At 44.2% G+C, this 15,747-nt stretch overlaps 1 protein-coding gene across 1 annotated transcript in view; it reads right to left on the bottom strand.

Annotated features, from left to right (window-relative positions):
• Window positions 1-8,813: 8,813 nt before the first annotated feature.
• Window positions 8,814-15,747, bottom strand: part of LOC146174999 (uncharacterized) — a 28,461-nt gene continuing 21,527 nt past the window's right edge. The window contains exons 6-9 of the mRNA XM_084585501.1: window positions 14,486-14,608; window positions 13,646-14,014; window positions 11,690-11,785; window positions 8,814-9,188 (exon numbers count right to left, since the gene is read on the bottom strand). Coding sequence (XP_084441627.1) covers window positions 8,881-9,188; window positions 11,690-11,785; window positions 13,646-14,014; window positions 14,486-14,608 — 896 coding nt within the window. The 3' untranslated portion in view covers window positions 8,814-8,880. The remainder of the gene's footprint in view (window positions 9,189-11,689; window positions 11,786-13,645; window positions 14,015-14,485; window positions 14,609-15,747) is intronic.

Below are 15,747 nucleotides of genomic sequence, written 5' to 3'. Positions count from 1 at the left end.
CCGATCTAAAACAATATATGCTGATGCCCATGTCTTGAGCTTTGTTTGTTAATGCCACACCTCATCCGCTACAAAGACACCTAGAGCTATATCGCTCTTTGAAAACCAAGAGTTTTGAGTAAGCATTCTGAATTCATCGTTTCACACTAGATGCCTGGCACGATTGAATTATCAGCTCCTTCAAATGGCGTGGAAGAAACTGGAACGCCAGGAAATTACTTCGACGTTCTATCTTGTGACGAGTAGCACGTCTGGAAACTTGTTAAGAAACTTTGGGTACCCTTATACTTCGTATTTGAGAGTACGACGCTGCAGCTGTAATGCCCTCCTTTTGCGGCTTCACTTGTTTATCCTCTTTTGCATACTTCGGTCTTCCTAATCGCTTATTCCTTCATTTCCTTCCCCTTGTTATTTCACCCATACTTATTAACATATAGTTTCAATCTACCAAGTTATCCTAAATATAACAAAGTATAACTTTCAAGCGCTGCTTTAACCAAGGCGCAAAACCCTGCCTGTGCAGCCGAAGAATAACTCGTCCGGCCTGGTACCCAATGCTCCTGGGGGGCTAAATTCCAATTTTCGCCTTTGTACCTCAGGCGAGTAGTTCGCAGTGGAAACTCCTACTGACTGGGCTATGACATGTGATGTATTGACGCTATATCCATCAGCGGTCGACAAGTGCATCGCTATATCACTTGCGAACTACCGACTGTTCGTGATTTTTCGCCTGCAGCACTGATCGCGGATTTTGCGGAGAACGTAGTCTTTAAGTCTTTTGCGCTAATGAAGAGGACTCATAGTGAGACACTCTTGATTTCGCCCTAACAAGACGTAATAAGTCAGAAGTTTCCCGCAAACATTTCTTGATAAAACTGTAGTGGAGCTGTTTATGAAACGTTGGCACTGTAAAATCGTCCACTTATAAACTAAAGTGCTCAGTACCTCCCTCTCACCCTTCCCCCATTTGCTTTTCACTGTTAATAAACTATTTGCTGCAGTTATCGGTGACTGTGGTGTTCCAGCATCGGCAGCCAACAGGAGATGGGCCTCCATCTTTGGAATGTCCTTGCGGTCGCTGGCCACAGTTGGGATTCTGCTGGTGGCGATTGCTGTGGCCTTCACCTACGCCATCATCTTTCGCTCGGGAAGAGCACAACGCTGGACTCAGAATGCGGTGGCACGCTCTGCCAACGACTCTTCTAATGCCACTATTTGAACTATGCTAGCCAACGCGATGCGTTCGAATTTGAAGTAGATATACACAAAAGTATTTTCTTTAACAGCAACAACAATAAAATGCGATGTCTTAGACACTACTCAAGAAAATGAGTATCTAGAAGCTCCATACGTATCTTGTGTACAGGATTTACAAAATTAGGCTGAGAGGATTTCTGTAAAATAATGAGCTGTAAAAAGCTTTTTTTTTAAATAGATCACGTACAACGTGTGGAAAAACGGTATAACCATTGTCCAGAGGCTAAACTATGTTAAGACGTCTTGTAATGCAAATACAGATACGAACCCAAACACGAAGACTGAAAGAGAAAGGACCCAGGACTGAATTTAGACTATCGCATCTCTTCCTTAATATCTACACAAAAATATATAGAATGAAACCAGACATGAAGAGGAGTTTATCTCCCTCTCATACTGCGGACTTCTTGTTGCGTGCAATATATATTTTGGTGTGGATACGAATAAACACTGATGATAGTTTAGGGCCAATCCTGAGTTCTTTCATTGGTCGTCTCTGGAATCGGCTATAACGAATCTTGAGAAGCAATACCATCTAGCCCGGTTTCAAATTCTTTTAAAAGACTTATACCGCTGTCACACGGGCACTTCAGATCGTGATCAAGTCAATCGAAAGCGAGCCCGAAGCGGATCCGGCGTTGCTACTAGGCGAATTCAACTGCAATCGCCCACGATGCTGCTCTTCCGCCTCGACCGCGGTCGAGCAGTCGTTGCCATCTTCGTTCCCAGACAATAAAATATACCAACTGAAAGTAAGGGAACAAGTTTTATTATAAAGCATGAAATTTTAGAATAAATACCTTTGTCTATGTGATTTGAACTGCAAAGCAATGTTCAAGCTCTCCTAACTGCATGTGGGGTGTAAGGCCGCAGTGAAAAGCGACTCGCACGTGGAGTCGATCTGGCAGTCGAACCCCCCATGCGCCGAGGCCAAGGAGCGAGCGCTGTTGTTTTTTGTTCTCCTTTTCTCCCCTCTTCTTGGATGCCCTTCTTGGATGCTGAATGCGACCCGCGGGGCGCACGGGAGGCTTGGTTTGTTTCGTCCCTTCGCTCCTAGGCGTCGCCAAGAAGCGAACGGCAGACGCGTCCTTATCAGCCGGGAACAACAGCGGCAGGCACGCTCCTGCGAACCACTTTACGGCCGGCTCGTCCAGCGATCTCCCGCCATGGCGCCAAGCATGGGTGCAGGGAGACGCCGTTAATGAAGCCTTTTGCACTGCCACAAGGGCTCACTAAATGTCCTGCAGAAGGCGACAATAGGCGCGACTCTTGGCCCTCCCAAGTAGCGAATCAGCCCAGCGGCCTCCCGCTGTGTCGCGAGACATCGGGTCCGAGCAACGGCGACTGTACACTGCTCTGGGACAGTGCCGCCCCCCCCCCCCCCCCCCGCCTTTTCCTCGAACGGAACGGCTGGGTGGCCTAGTCTCCAGATCCCCCGCGGCGTTTCTTTCACAAAGGCGTCAGCTGCAAGACCAACGAGTGGAGAAAGTGTGTTTTTTAAATGTTGTATTTTTATTTGGCGTAATTAAGGACCTGGGTCCCAGATTATTCCCAACCCACGGGGGTTGTGGCATGTTTTTCAATAATTTGATTGGCTGCTTTATTTTCGGGGCGGATCACCGAAGGTGACCGCCCTCGGGTCTTTGTTGATGTTTGTCATCAAAAAGCGGTCCTGGGACCATGTTTGGCAGTCAAGATTGAGGCTCCGTGCTTAGCACGTATTTACAGTCCCTAGGCATTAACCTAAATGCTCGGTAGAAAATAAGGGCTTGTAGAGTGACTTCTCTGTGTGAGAGTCTATTTTGTTTTAAGTTACAGTTGTCTGCGTGACTCTTGTTACTGTAATTTACAGTTTGCAAATGTATACTGTTTTTCTTCTCTAAATATAATTCTCCTTTCGACCATCATCTGATCATCGTCTACTGCTTTTTCACTGCCGAATGACCACGTTTGGAGAGGCTTCAGCTGCTCGGAAGATTGACAGCGGAGGAAGCATAAAATTACTTGTGGTTTGGCAGTGATAAGCAAACGTGCGGGATCGACCGCGTTTGCCAGTTTTCGTATGTACTAGTTACCTGGTGCCCTGCCCAGAAATGAAGCAGGGCTGACACCAAGCCGCCTTTGTCTGCGTTTAAGGCCCGGATTTCCCCCCGGCTGTTGATACGACAACATGGAGTTCAGTGCCCCTTCGCCCTCTGCCAGTTTCAAACCTCCTCTTTCCTCGTTTCACTTGCGGACGCATGCGAATCTGCAACACTACCTGCGTGCGCTATGGATGACACAACTGCTAATACTCCACAGAAGCTGTGGTGAGAAAAAGAATAAAGTTTTTACTCAATCTTGTATTCTAAAATATACATCAAAAACGAATCGTAATCACGTAGCACCATGCCTGTCCTGCATAGCGATCTAACTTGTCGATTGCAATTGAGTGGGCACGTGTAGCGCGGTCCATTGCGGCTGTGCTTGAAACTACAATCACAATCGTTACCAATTGCCATCATTAGTGCTCTTGTGAAAGCGGTATACAACTTAGTGACTGTTTTACTATGTTTCTTCGTGCATGTTCTTAAGGATAATGTAAATGTAGTGACGTTTGAAGACAATTCTATTTGACACGAACGCCTCCGAGGTTTGGGTATCTTGGTATTCTTCATTTTTTTAGTCCATGTTTACGTAACTTTGTTCCATTCGCTTCGCAATAGGCTTTTATACATCGTCCAGATTTTACAGTTGCAGCCTTGCTGCAATGATGACACTGCGGTATTGAGAGCCTCGATTGCGTTCTTTGGTCTGACGCTTTACTTTCTGTTATATTCTTTGGAAGGTTTTGTTTAGTTTAAATGAACCGCTGTATTACCCATGAGGCCGCACTGCGTCTCTCAGAACCATTCCTATCCAGTAAGGCTTCCGATATCTGTACGATACTCGAGGAAACCATTTAGAGAAAATGAAGGTAATTCAGGGACAATTCTTTATTTGAAGTTTGAAGTTTGAAGTTTATTGTATTTCAAAGGTTAACAAAACATGAATACAGAAGGAGGTCCCAAAGTCAAGGACTGCGGAACGGGACCTCCTATGATGATTATTGAAAAGAAATACATATTGAGCAGTTGCAGAAATTATACAATATTTCGCATCAGTGGGTTGGGGCGAATGAAACATGAATTAGTACAGACGCTATTGATGTAATAACAAAGAATAAACACCTAATCACATAAAGAAAACATAGGAAACAATTCATAAAAAAGATATAAAGGATAACACATGAACAGATTACCTTGAAAATTACGATAAGTGTGATGACAAAAACTGACGAACAGCGGATTTAAAGGCAAAAATAGTTAATGATTGTTTGATAGTTGTAGGTAATGAATTCCAAAGAGTGGTAGCAGAGAATCGGACTGATTGTTTCCCATAATTAGTGTTTGGTTTAGGCAGCAAGAAGTTGTTGTTGATGGCGAAACGTGTGTCCGTACGACGCGGAATTTGATCATTGGTGGTTAGTGAGAATGGAAGTAGCTCTCTAACAGATTTGTACATTAGGATACATAAACTGTAGTCGATTATTTTCATTACAGAAAGAATATTGTGTGATTGGAGCAAACGAAGGGCATTTTCTGATCGGTGACTACAAGTAATAATGCGTATAGCTTGATTTTGGATAATTTGCAGGGAAGATAAGTGCGAAGGGTACGTGTTTCCCCAAGATGAAATGCAGTACTGGATGTGAGTGTGGATGAACGAGTAATACAGAGAAATGAGCGTGGGAATATCAAAATACGGCCGAACTTTAATTAGCACTCTAATGCCATAAGCCATTTTACGAGAAATAGATGTGATGTGAGTCCGAAATTTTAGATGTTTATCAAGTTCCACACCTAAAAATGACACATGATCAGAAGCAAAGATAGAATTAGAGCCGATGTTAACAAACGGGGTTTCGCAGATAATTTTATGAGATGAGCTGAAAACTATAAAACTAGATTTGGATGCATTAATGGACAGCATATTATCCCGGCACCAGCTTAATACAGTGTCTGCATCAGCATTCAGTTTTTCAACCACAGTGTTTATGTGTGAACCCGATGTTAAGATGGTGGTGTCATCTGCATAAAGAAAACAGTTAGAATTATTAAGGCGCACAGGGAGGTCATTAATGTACAAGTGTGCTATAGTGTTAAACAGACAAAACATATACTTTCACAGAGTGTGCAAGTTAATCAGCGTGTTATTTTTGCAGCATACGGAAACATCGAAAAATATATCAGAACAGCAAATAGTGCGTTGCAGACACGTCATGACTGTGCTACTTACAACTTTTGTATCCAAAGGGTGCAGCACAAAGGCACAAGACGAAAAGGGATGAGATGGACACATTGGACGATGCAAGATCCAACGCCATCCACATGGGAAAAAGGGGCCACCACAAAAAGCGGTACTCTACCCGCTTCTTTTTAACCTGGCACTTTTGCATCTACAGTACCTACTCAACGTCACAGACGGCATATATCATGCCTTGTATGCAGATGACGTCACCACTTGGGTAACAAGAGGTAACGCAGGACAGACTCCAGGAAGCCGCCAACACTGTGCAGAACTAAGTCACCGAATGCGGACTCACCTACTGCTCTACCAAGTCAAAACGTCTAGTCATGCGTTCCCGGGGCAGCAACTAACACATCCAAATTAAGATCCATGATACACCCATTCCCGAAGCAAATAACATTTGTATTCTCGGCCTGTCAATAAAGGGGTCAAAGCGACAGCTATTGCTCACCTCCGGACGACATGTCACAAGTCAACAGAATGATCTCAAGTATTGCGACCAAGAATAAAGGTACGAAAGAGAACGACACGCCGCGAGTAAACCTGGCTTTTATCGCCAGCCGCATAAGGTACGAATGAGCGACCTCAAGAAACTCGACAATATACTTCGCATGGCCCACAAGCGTGCGGTAGAGCTACCCCTCAGTGTGTCGACCGATCGGTTCCTTAAATTTGGCGTGCGCAATACTACCGACAAACTCATAGAGGCTCACCTTATAAAGCAAACTTTTCACCTCTCTCGTGCCACCACTGGACGGCAAATACTTGAACAGCTTTGCATTATCTTTCTCAGCACCACGAAGCGGAGACAGGACATACCACAAGAATTGAGAGGAAAACTCCACACAATGCCCTTACCACGTAATATGCATCCTTAATATCACGAGGCACGGCGCAAAGCACAAGCCAGGACGATGGATAAGAACTACTCCAAGGACAAATGAGCCTTCTCTGTTGACTCTGGGGGTCCGTGTGGTGGCATCACAACAGTAGCCGTCACTCACTTAGGACATACGGTAGCGGTGCCGAACGCTAGAAATTCAGACGTCGCATAAATGGAGGAGGTAGCGATCACATTAGCCGCAACACACACCAATTGCATATACAATGTCACCCTCTCCCAAACAGCCTACGGAACAAGATTCGAGGCCTGGTTTCTTCCTTTGTCTGTAAAATGTTATCCCAAGTCAGACACCAAGCCTCAGACAACAAAGTATTATGGGTACCTGGTCGTCAAGGGGTAGAGGGAAACGGGTGTGCACACGCCTCGTCCCGAGCATTCCTCTTCCGGGGTTCCTCATCAATCCCCTCACATGACCACCCCCAGCCCCTCATTACACATCGCGAGATACTGCAACACGTCCAATTAGCGAGGCAAACATTCCCAGCAGCTGCTAAAAGACTCGATAAATCAGAGGAGTGGCACCTGAGGCGATCACAAACATTGTCCTACAACACCTCGCGTAAACTGCACAAAATTAGGACTTATACTTTCTAGCTCAAGGCGCATTTTCCTTTCAGAAAGCAGACCTTTACAATATTGTATTGGCTTGCCCAGAAAAGCAAACCATACCTCGTAAGAAAAACCCAACGTGGGCAGATTTAGAGATAGGCCTGTCCAGCTCCGACCTCGCGGCACAAAGGGCATTGTTTGCGTGAGCTCGAGCAGCGGCATGAGCCAACGGAGTCCCTTACCATCCCCGCCCATAACCCTTAACCCATTTTCCCAAATTAATATTTTCTACTACTACTACTACTACTAAGGACGGAGCACGTCTGTCCGTCTTCTTCCTTTTCGTACTGTGTCCTCTTGCGCTGTACTGTACCAATATGAACTCATACTAACATGCTCAATTGTTCATCCTTTATTCTAGCTACAAGCTTTTTTTTATGTCATGGGGAGGAAGAAACGCATCCGTTCATCTGATCCAGACTTCCTGGTTAAAGAAAACAGTTGTCTTCTGCCTTCTCCATGTAAGCTGGAAGCCAGTTCTTCACATGTTAGTGGAATGCAAAGGACATATCGAATTTTTCAACTGAAATCTTATCGCTAATTCAATCTCAGTTTGTAAGTGTGGTATAAATTATCAAACCAGCCAAGCATGAAAGACTCTACAAAAGAGGGCCCCAGATAATGTCGGCTATTTGGTGTTCTTTACCGGACAGTGATATCGCACTGTACGCGACCCCGGTTGGGATCTAGCACTTAAGTATAATCCACTGCAGCCAGCGGACCCCTTACATATAGCATTAAAAAGCCCGACAATTTTTTCCGCTTGGAGGTTAGTACAACCCTGATATGTATCACATGCATAACTAGCTGAGTTTAAGCTGCGTGATGCGTAGCGGAGAACTGCCAATCTTGGCTTGTGCCAGCCACCTGCCAGTAGTCCAAGCTTCAACGAGCGCCTGCTTGTTGTCTATGAGAGATACGATCATGTCAAGTGAGCCCCAGAGCAATGTGTGGGATGCGTTGCTGTGTAAGATCCTGCAATGACGCTCTATGAGCGGCTTGTTTCGATTTCTCTAGGCGAGCATTTGTTCTTGCTTTTGAGTTCTTACTTTGAGGAAGCTGCGTCTGATGAAATCGACATCAATCAATGTAAAAAAGCTTGTGTGGCGCCTTAATTATTTGAAACAAGCAATACCGTTGGATATTCGCATCGATCACCTGGAAATTAATTTTTATGGTTTAGCGCCTTAGAATAGGAAGCCAAATTTTCAACTTTTAAACTAAATTTCCCCGATCAAGAAAGCATGTTAATCAATAGTGAATGAAATAGAAGGCCTCTAAATGACACCTTTCGGACCTTTTGGCACCTTTTACTAAAGTGTCCTCTAATTTGTAACGTTTGTTTCAATAAATTCGATTTAAGAGGCTCTTTGGGAGATGCAGCAAAGTATAGAAAAAAACAGTGACCGCAGGATAAGAGAACTAAACTGGTAGCGGTTGCCGCTTATACATTTTTTGGCTACAAGATCGGACTGTTGATCACCTGGGGCACTGTACCTAACAGGCGCTTAGTTCCTAATCGTCTAACCTGGCTTAATTTTCTGTTATTTATTAAGTAAAAAAAACGACCTCTCCTTTGCATATTTTATTCTTCGTTTTATACCAGCGAAACAACTGCGCCGCAGCTGCACTCTACGCCTCTATGAAATTCAAGGCAATATTTTTCTCTATTTCAAATCTCTAGATTATTCATCAAAATATACATTCCGCATGCGAGAAATAAGGATACAAGCGTGGAATGTCCTCACCCTGCATAAAGAAGGCTTCGCAAAAATCGGTCCTCAAATTTTGCCGAGGTTCCTAACCAGCTTCAGGATGAGATCTTTGTACACGCCTTTGTGGTAAAGAATAATCTGGCCGCCGTTGTTGTGGCCACTAGGCTCGGGGAAGTACCCTGATTCAGTGTAGACTTCTGGCTCGGGTATCGAGTTAGAGTAGTGTCCCGATTGGCTAGTGTGCGCTTTCGTGTGATCATTAAGCGGGAAAGAGTTCGCCGCAATAGGCTTGTGGTCACTCAATCTGTCGAACAGCAAAGGCATCAAAGGCTTTATCGTTGGAGAGTCGTCTTCAATTCCATGGCGGCGATGAACTGCAAGCAAAGCGGAGAGGGTGTTCAGATAATAAAATTAGATTGTGGGGATGGAAACGGATATGTATGACGGGTGCCATACGATTATGCAGATATTCTTATCACGGGTAGCAGCGGTTACGGAAGTCGAAGTAACAAAACAAAATGTTCAGCGCTTTATTAGCTTATTCTTTTTTATATCTGTTAAAATGCAACTCTACACTTTGATAAAAGAGATTACATGTTTCTAATTATTTGCTCCTCTCTTCGCGCTACATGTCCTGCCCATGCCCATTTCTTCTTCTTAATTTCCACTAGAATGTCGGTAACTTGAGTTATTTCTCTGACCCACTCCGCACGCTTCCTATCTCTTAATGTTACCCCTACCTTTTTTTGTTCCATAGCCCTCTGGTTTGTCCTCAACTTATGTGGAACTCTCTTGGTTAGCCTCCACGCTTCAGCCCCATAGGTGAGTACAGGTAAGATGCAAATGTTGTATACTTTCCCCTTGAGCGATACCGGTAAGCTGCTAGTCATAATCTGTAAGTGCTTACCAAATGCGCTCCATCCCAATCTTATTCTTTTAGTTATTTCCTTTTTATGGTTCAGATCTGCGGTTACTACCTGTCCTAAGTAGAGATAACCTCCTACTTCATCCAGTACTTCGCTACCTAATGTAAACTGCTGTTCCTTCCCGAGGCTGTTGAACATTACCTTAGTTTCTGCATATTGATTGGCAAGCCGACCTTTCTACTTTTCCTGTCTAGGTCATCAATAGTTATTTGCAGTTTATCCCCCGAGTTGTTTAGTAAGGCAATGTCATTAGCAAATCGCAGATTACTGAGGTATTCTCCATCTCCCTTATCCCTAACTGCTCCCATTCCAAGTCTCTGAATACTTCATCTGAGCAAGCTGTGAATAGTACTGGGGAGATTGTGTCTCCTTGCCTGACACCTTTCTTTATGAGAATTTTGTTACCTTCTTTATGCAGAACTATAGTTGCTGTGCAGCCACTATATATATCTTCCAGCACTTTCACGTACGGCTCGTCTACCCCCTGATTTCGCAATGCCTGCTTCACCGCCGATGTTTCAACTGAGTCAAATGCTTTTTCGTAATCAATGAATGCTATGTATAAGGGCTGGTTATATTCCGAGCATTTTTCTATCACCTGATTGATGGTAGTGATATGATCGATAGTAGAGTACCGTTTCCGAAAACCTGATTGATCCTTAGCTTGATTGCAGTCTGAGGTTGTCCTGATTATTTTAGCGATTACTTTAGTAAATACCTTATACGTAACAGACAGTAAGCTGAATGGTCTGTAATTTTTAAGGTCCTTAGAGTCCCCTTGCTTATGAATGAGGATAATATTTGCATTCTTCCATGGTTCCGGTACCATCGATAACACCAGGCACTGCGTTTACAGGGTGGCCAGTTTTTCTAGCACGATATCCCCCCCCCCCCCTTCCCCGCGTCCTTCAGCAAATCCGTAGTTATCTGATCCTCTCCAGCTGATTTCCCCCTTTTCATAGTTTCTAATGCTTTCTTGTCTTCGTTCTTCGTCACTGGTGGAACGTTTGACTGTTTTTCCCCGCCGCCAACCTCGTTACGGTCCTGGCTATTTTGGCTACTGTAGAGATCTGTATAGAACTCCTCTACTACTTTGACTATCTTGTCCATATTCGTGGTGACGTTGCCCTCCTTGTCCCTTATCGCATACATCTGGTTTTTGCCTATGCCCAATTTCTTCTATACCGCTTTAAGGCTTCCCCTGTTCTTTACAGCATGCTCAGTTTTCTCCATGTTATACTTTCATATATCGGCCACCTTGCGCGTATTGATTAGCTTTGATATCTCGGCCAAATCGATCTGGTGTGTTGGATTGGAAGCTTTCATACTCTGGCGTTTCTTAAGCAAATCTTTCGTCTCTTTAGACAGCTTACCGGTATCCTCTCTAACTATCCTACCGCCTACTTCTACAGCACACTCAGTAATGATATCTCCGAAATTATTGTTCATTGCTTCTAAAGTAATGTCGCCATCCTCGGTTAGAGTTGAATATCTATTCTGTAGCGAGATCCTGTATTCTTCTGCCCTCCCCCTCACCGCTAACCGATGGATAACCGATGGTCGTTTAGGTAACAACCTGGATTCCAAGAGAAGGAAAGCGTAGCTGGGGGCGGCAGAAAATTAGATGTGCGGATGAGGTTAAGAAGTTCGCGGGGGTCAAGTGGATGCAGCTAGCACAGAACCGGGTTAAGTGGAGAAATATGGGAGAGGCCTTCGCCCAGCAGTGGGTATAGTCAGGCTGCTGCTGCTGATGATGATGATGATGATGAATTTTGTTCGAGAGATTTTTGTTTTCATGAAGTTGAATGTTATTTAGAAAAGCTAACATATACTTTTCCTTTTCGAAATGTGACAACAAAATTATTGATATCAGCAACAAGTACGAAGTACTCGGCCCAGAACGCCGAAGGTAAACTTGTGGGCAACGCGCGATATGAAGCAGAGCTTACCACATGGAACCATTTGGTAGCGCAGTCTAAAGCCAGGGTGTTCCGGCTTGTGCGTTCCATTCGATACAAAAGTGATAACAGCTGCTCCAGTGTCCACTAAAAAAAGGAGGGAAAAGCGCAAAGTTACAAAGAAAGCAAAGCGAATTATTTCTTACTATGCTTTTACAAGAGCGCTCAATGTGCCTATGGACGAAAAGAAAACTACATAAATTGACCTACATTCAGTAACATTCCCCAATTAAATATATAATCCCTTTATATGTGCGTCTAAGATACGTATATAAATCCTATACATGCGCCCGAGAAACGTTATTTATGCTCCAAAGCCTGCGCTATTTTTCACATCATGCCTTCTGCCCTAACAAACATGGTTCATGCGAGGTAGAGGTCATACTAGGCTAGAAACGTTTATAAACGTATAGCTTGACATTTCCCCTAAAACCTAAAACGCCCAGAGCCGCAACATGACCGGGAAACGTGTAGACCTTTGGATGCCTTTATGCTAATGCGACCTATGCCTAAAACGTATCAGCTGCTGCTTTTAATATGATATGTCGCACAAGACACAGATGGAGCATTTTTGAGGCAACAAATGCAACCCCTGCTCGTAGCCAGCTTGAAGATGGGTTGCGGAAACGAAAGTTGCTTTCTTTATCTCTGCTTATGTCTTGATGTGATACACTTTGGAATGACTTCTTGTTTTTGAAACAGAGTAACACGAAAACAAAAACAAATATCTTGAGCAAGTCGTGTTCATGGGCAACTGCTTTCTTCAAGCTAATTAGGGGCTGCAAGGAAAATATAGTGGCCAGATTTCACCTTAGTTCCGGAACTACGGATTTATCCCGTTATTTACCAAACGTTATTTTGGAAGACGTGAAGGATCCTATATTCTTGAACTTCAACCCATTTAGTTTTTCGTTCTTTAACGTTACTTGATGTATTATGCCTAGTGTTTCACAAAAGCAGAAAGCCTCCGTAGCATATGGTGACACGTATCATGTCGACTGAATTGTGACTAGTTTTAAGGCCTCTCGGCAGTTTTATGTCTTAAATATACTGTAATATTCTGAGCAAGCGCACCCTCCCTGAATTTATTGCAATTTTTTTCATTTCCACTCCGTTCCCTCTTCCTACCATGACGCATCTAGAAATGAATTTACGGCTTCTACACACAAGGAACTGGTTGACTGTGCGCAAGCACAGACACTTTCTGGTGGTGCAAAATGTTCCGTCGCGTGTAAAACAATAGTTATTACGAAATAAGGGGGCACATAAAGCAAAGCAAGGAGGTGTATTTACCCCCCCTCCTCCATCCCTAGGGGCTGTGTAGAAAACTCACTGTTGAAGGCCTGCGTCAGATGAGCAATGCGAGTGAGACATCCGATGCACGCCACCAAAAAAGCAGATGGCCGCGTTGTGTGTGTGTGTGTGTTGGGGGGGGGGGGGAGGTGACGAAAGAAAAAGGATCGCCAACACGTTTAAACAGCAAGCCGAGAGAAAACGTCGTTGGCGGAGCTGCGAGAACAAACTGCGTAGCAGCTCGCCGATGCCTCTGCGCACACTTTTTAGCCCAATTGCATTTATCAGAGCAAGATAAAATTTTACATTCACGTGCACTGGATTTAGTTCTCTTTCCTTGGTGGGAAATTTTGTCACTTTAAATTTTGGTCCCGATAAAGGAAAGCACCCTCTTCACGTTTCTGGTAATTTCGGAGTGTTGTATTCATTATCCAGCACAAGCACATCTTATACAACTTATACAACAACAAAGCATAAGTAGTAGAGTTAGTTTTTAGCCTAGGTGGTATGAAGAAAGCAACGGTGTTCGTTTTCCTTCTCTTCCTCTTTCTTTCTTTGGTCCTGCGCCGTTGTGTTGAAATGTATGACCTTAACAAATTATATTCAAGTAGCAGAAAACCTTTGTTCTTGCTGTAGAAGGAAATGAAGTCTCACCGGTGTCGAAGGAGTCGGGAAAATCGCCTCCGCAGAAGGATTCTACTCCCAGCATCAGGAAATCGGCCTGGAGCGGCGACCGGAAGCGGAACTCTTCGCAACGATTCACAACAGCCCTTTGTTGGCCAGCTTGGCCAACAACCGGTTGCACGGGCGCGGCGTGCACGCCGAATGGGCCGGCTTTGGACAGGCGGAGCGAACAGGTGCCTGCCGCCAGTCGAAAACAGATGGAGTACCGCTGGAGGTTGGGGTAACCCTGTTCCAGACGACCAATTGCGCTTGCAGGGTATGTACTGTCGCTGCTGGCGTAGTTGAAGCTTGAGATGACGCCTGTCGGGTCTTCGTGGTATTGCAGGCAGCCAGAAGGAGCTTCGAGGAACAAAGCAAAGGCGTGACATTTATTTTCTATTGTTCCAGACCATGGGCATGTTTGGCATTGCTTAGATATCTATTGCTTAGCTTTTTACAAGTTTTGACTATGGGTCCAGTGAGTTCTTTATTCAAGTGGCCCTCATGTGTGGTATATTTTTCGTTGGTACGGTAGTATTCACCATACCTTGAAATAAATAAACAAATGGACAAAATCATACTCGAATAATTTTGGCCGCAGCAGCACCAAAAATGCCCTGAGTTACTCAACGACCCTGTTAATCGGCTAATAAAAGTATGTAAGAGCTCCACTTAACTTGGAGTCGCTACAACGGGCTGTCCCCCTTGTATTCACGAGTTTAAATTCCCAAATGTAGCGAATCCGAACAGTGTGAAGACGCCCTTTGCAGTCTACGTTTATACAACAAAAAAAAAAAGATATTAATTTGAGCGTCCCTATGGTCAACTTACCGACTCGCTGGCTGCCGCAAGGTATCTGGATGACTCTAATCCTCCAGCTTCGCTGCGTTGAGTTAGGAGCCAGAAACATGGACAATCTGACCGGTCCGCTGGACTGGCCCACACCGACGTATACTGCAAAGGGAAGGCCAGTAAGGTGCGCTAGCTAAAACTTCGCGTCTAATCGGATTGAAGTTCCCATTTGTGCAATATATGTCTTAACGTATTAAATGACTATAAGACGAGGGAAAAAAATCATTACTGCCTTTTTATGCTATGTACGTATGTGACAGGGCTAGCCGAGCTACTGGTGTTCGTCTACGTTTTACAGGTAGAGATTTTTTCAGAGAATGTATTCGATAAACAGTGGACATCTCAATTTCACACCACAAACGAATTAGACAGCTAATTATTTGGACGAGCTTACAGAAACTTTACTAGAGCGTAAATTGAGCTGAAGCGCTGAGATATGTTTCCGGCACTGTCGTCTGCATGTCTGTTAATTAGCTGCATCTGACAAAAACAGAACATTTTCCGCTTTTCTTCTAGAGCGAGCGAAAAATGCTTATTAGGAAAGAAATTCCTTCACTGCACATTGTAATAATTTGTCCCTGCTTTAAGCTTTGTATTTGTAATATTGCGTCACTCACTCTATTACCTCTTATTTGACAGTAACAAAACTATTTAGCAGCTTATAAGCTGTGGCATTCGAAGCGATGCTAGCTAAAAAAGAAGAAGGGCAAGTTTGAATGGCAGTCTTGGGAGAGGCCTTTGGCCGACAGTCTGGATATTGAAAGTGGTGATAATGATGAGTAATGTCTGTAGATACTGCCCGGCGCAGCGCTAGAACGGTCTTTCCTTTTTATTCTCAATTTCATTGTGTTTTTCACACTGACCTGGTACCCTGATTACGTTGTTAGGACCGTCATCACTGGTTACGGCGAGCAATGGCTACGCAATAGAATCAAGAGAAAAGAGCTGCTTTATCACTCGGAACGTATACAGCTCATTCGGCTGTAAACCCAACACCGCCGTGTGCGCACTCGGCGCCTGTCCTTGTCTTTACTCTCTCGTTGTTGTTCTCCGTCGCAGCGCTCGTAATTTGCAATCATGTACCAACTAGCTCAACTTTCCGTATTACTGCACTCGCCATAAAGTATACGAGACAAGAGGGTCAGAGAAAATATGCACGAGATTTCGCAAAACACTTTTTTTTTTCAAGCGTACTTGTGCTGCGTTCAGGGGGTTGCAATATCATTTCGTGTCCTATTTAA

This window comes from Amblyomma maculatum, chromosome 11 (genome assembly GCF_055883805.1).
Source record: "Amblyomma maculatum isolate TAMU_Amacu chromosome 11, ASM5588380v1, whole genome shotgun sequence".
NCBI classification, from domain to species: Eukaryota; Metazoa; Arthropoda; class Arachnida; order Ixodida; family Ixodidae; genus Amblyomma; species Amblyomma maculatum.
The sequence above is the reverse complement of the archived record's forward strand: the minus strand, read 5'-3'. Positions and strand labels throughout refer to the sequence as shown.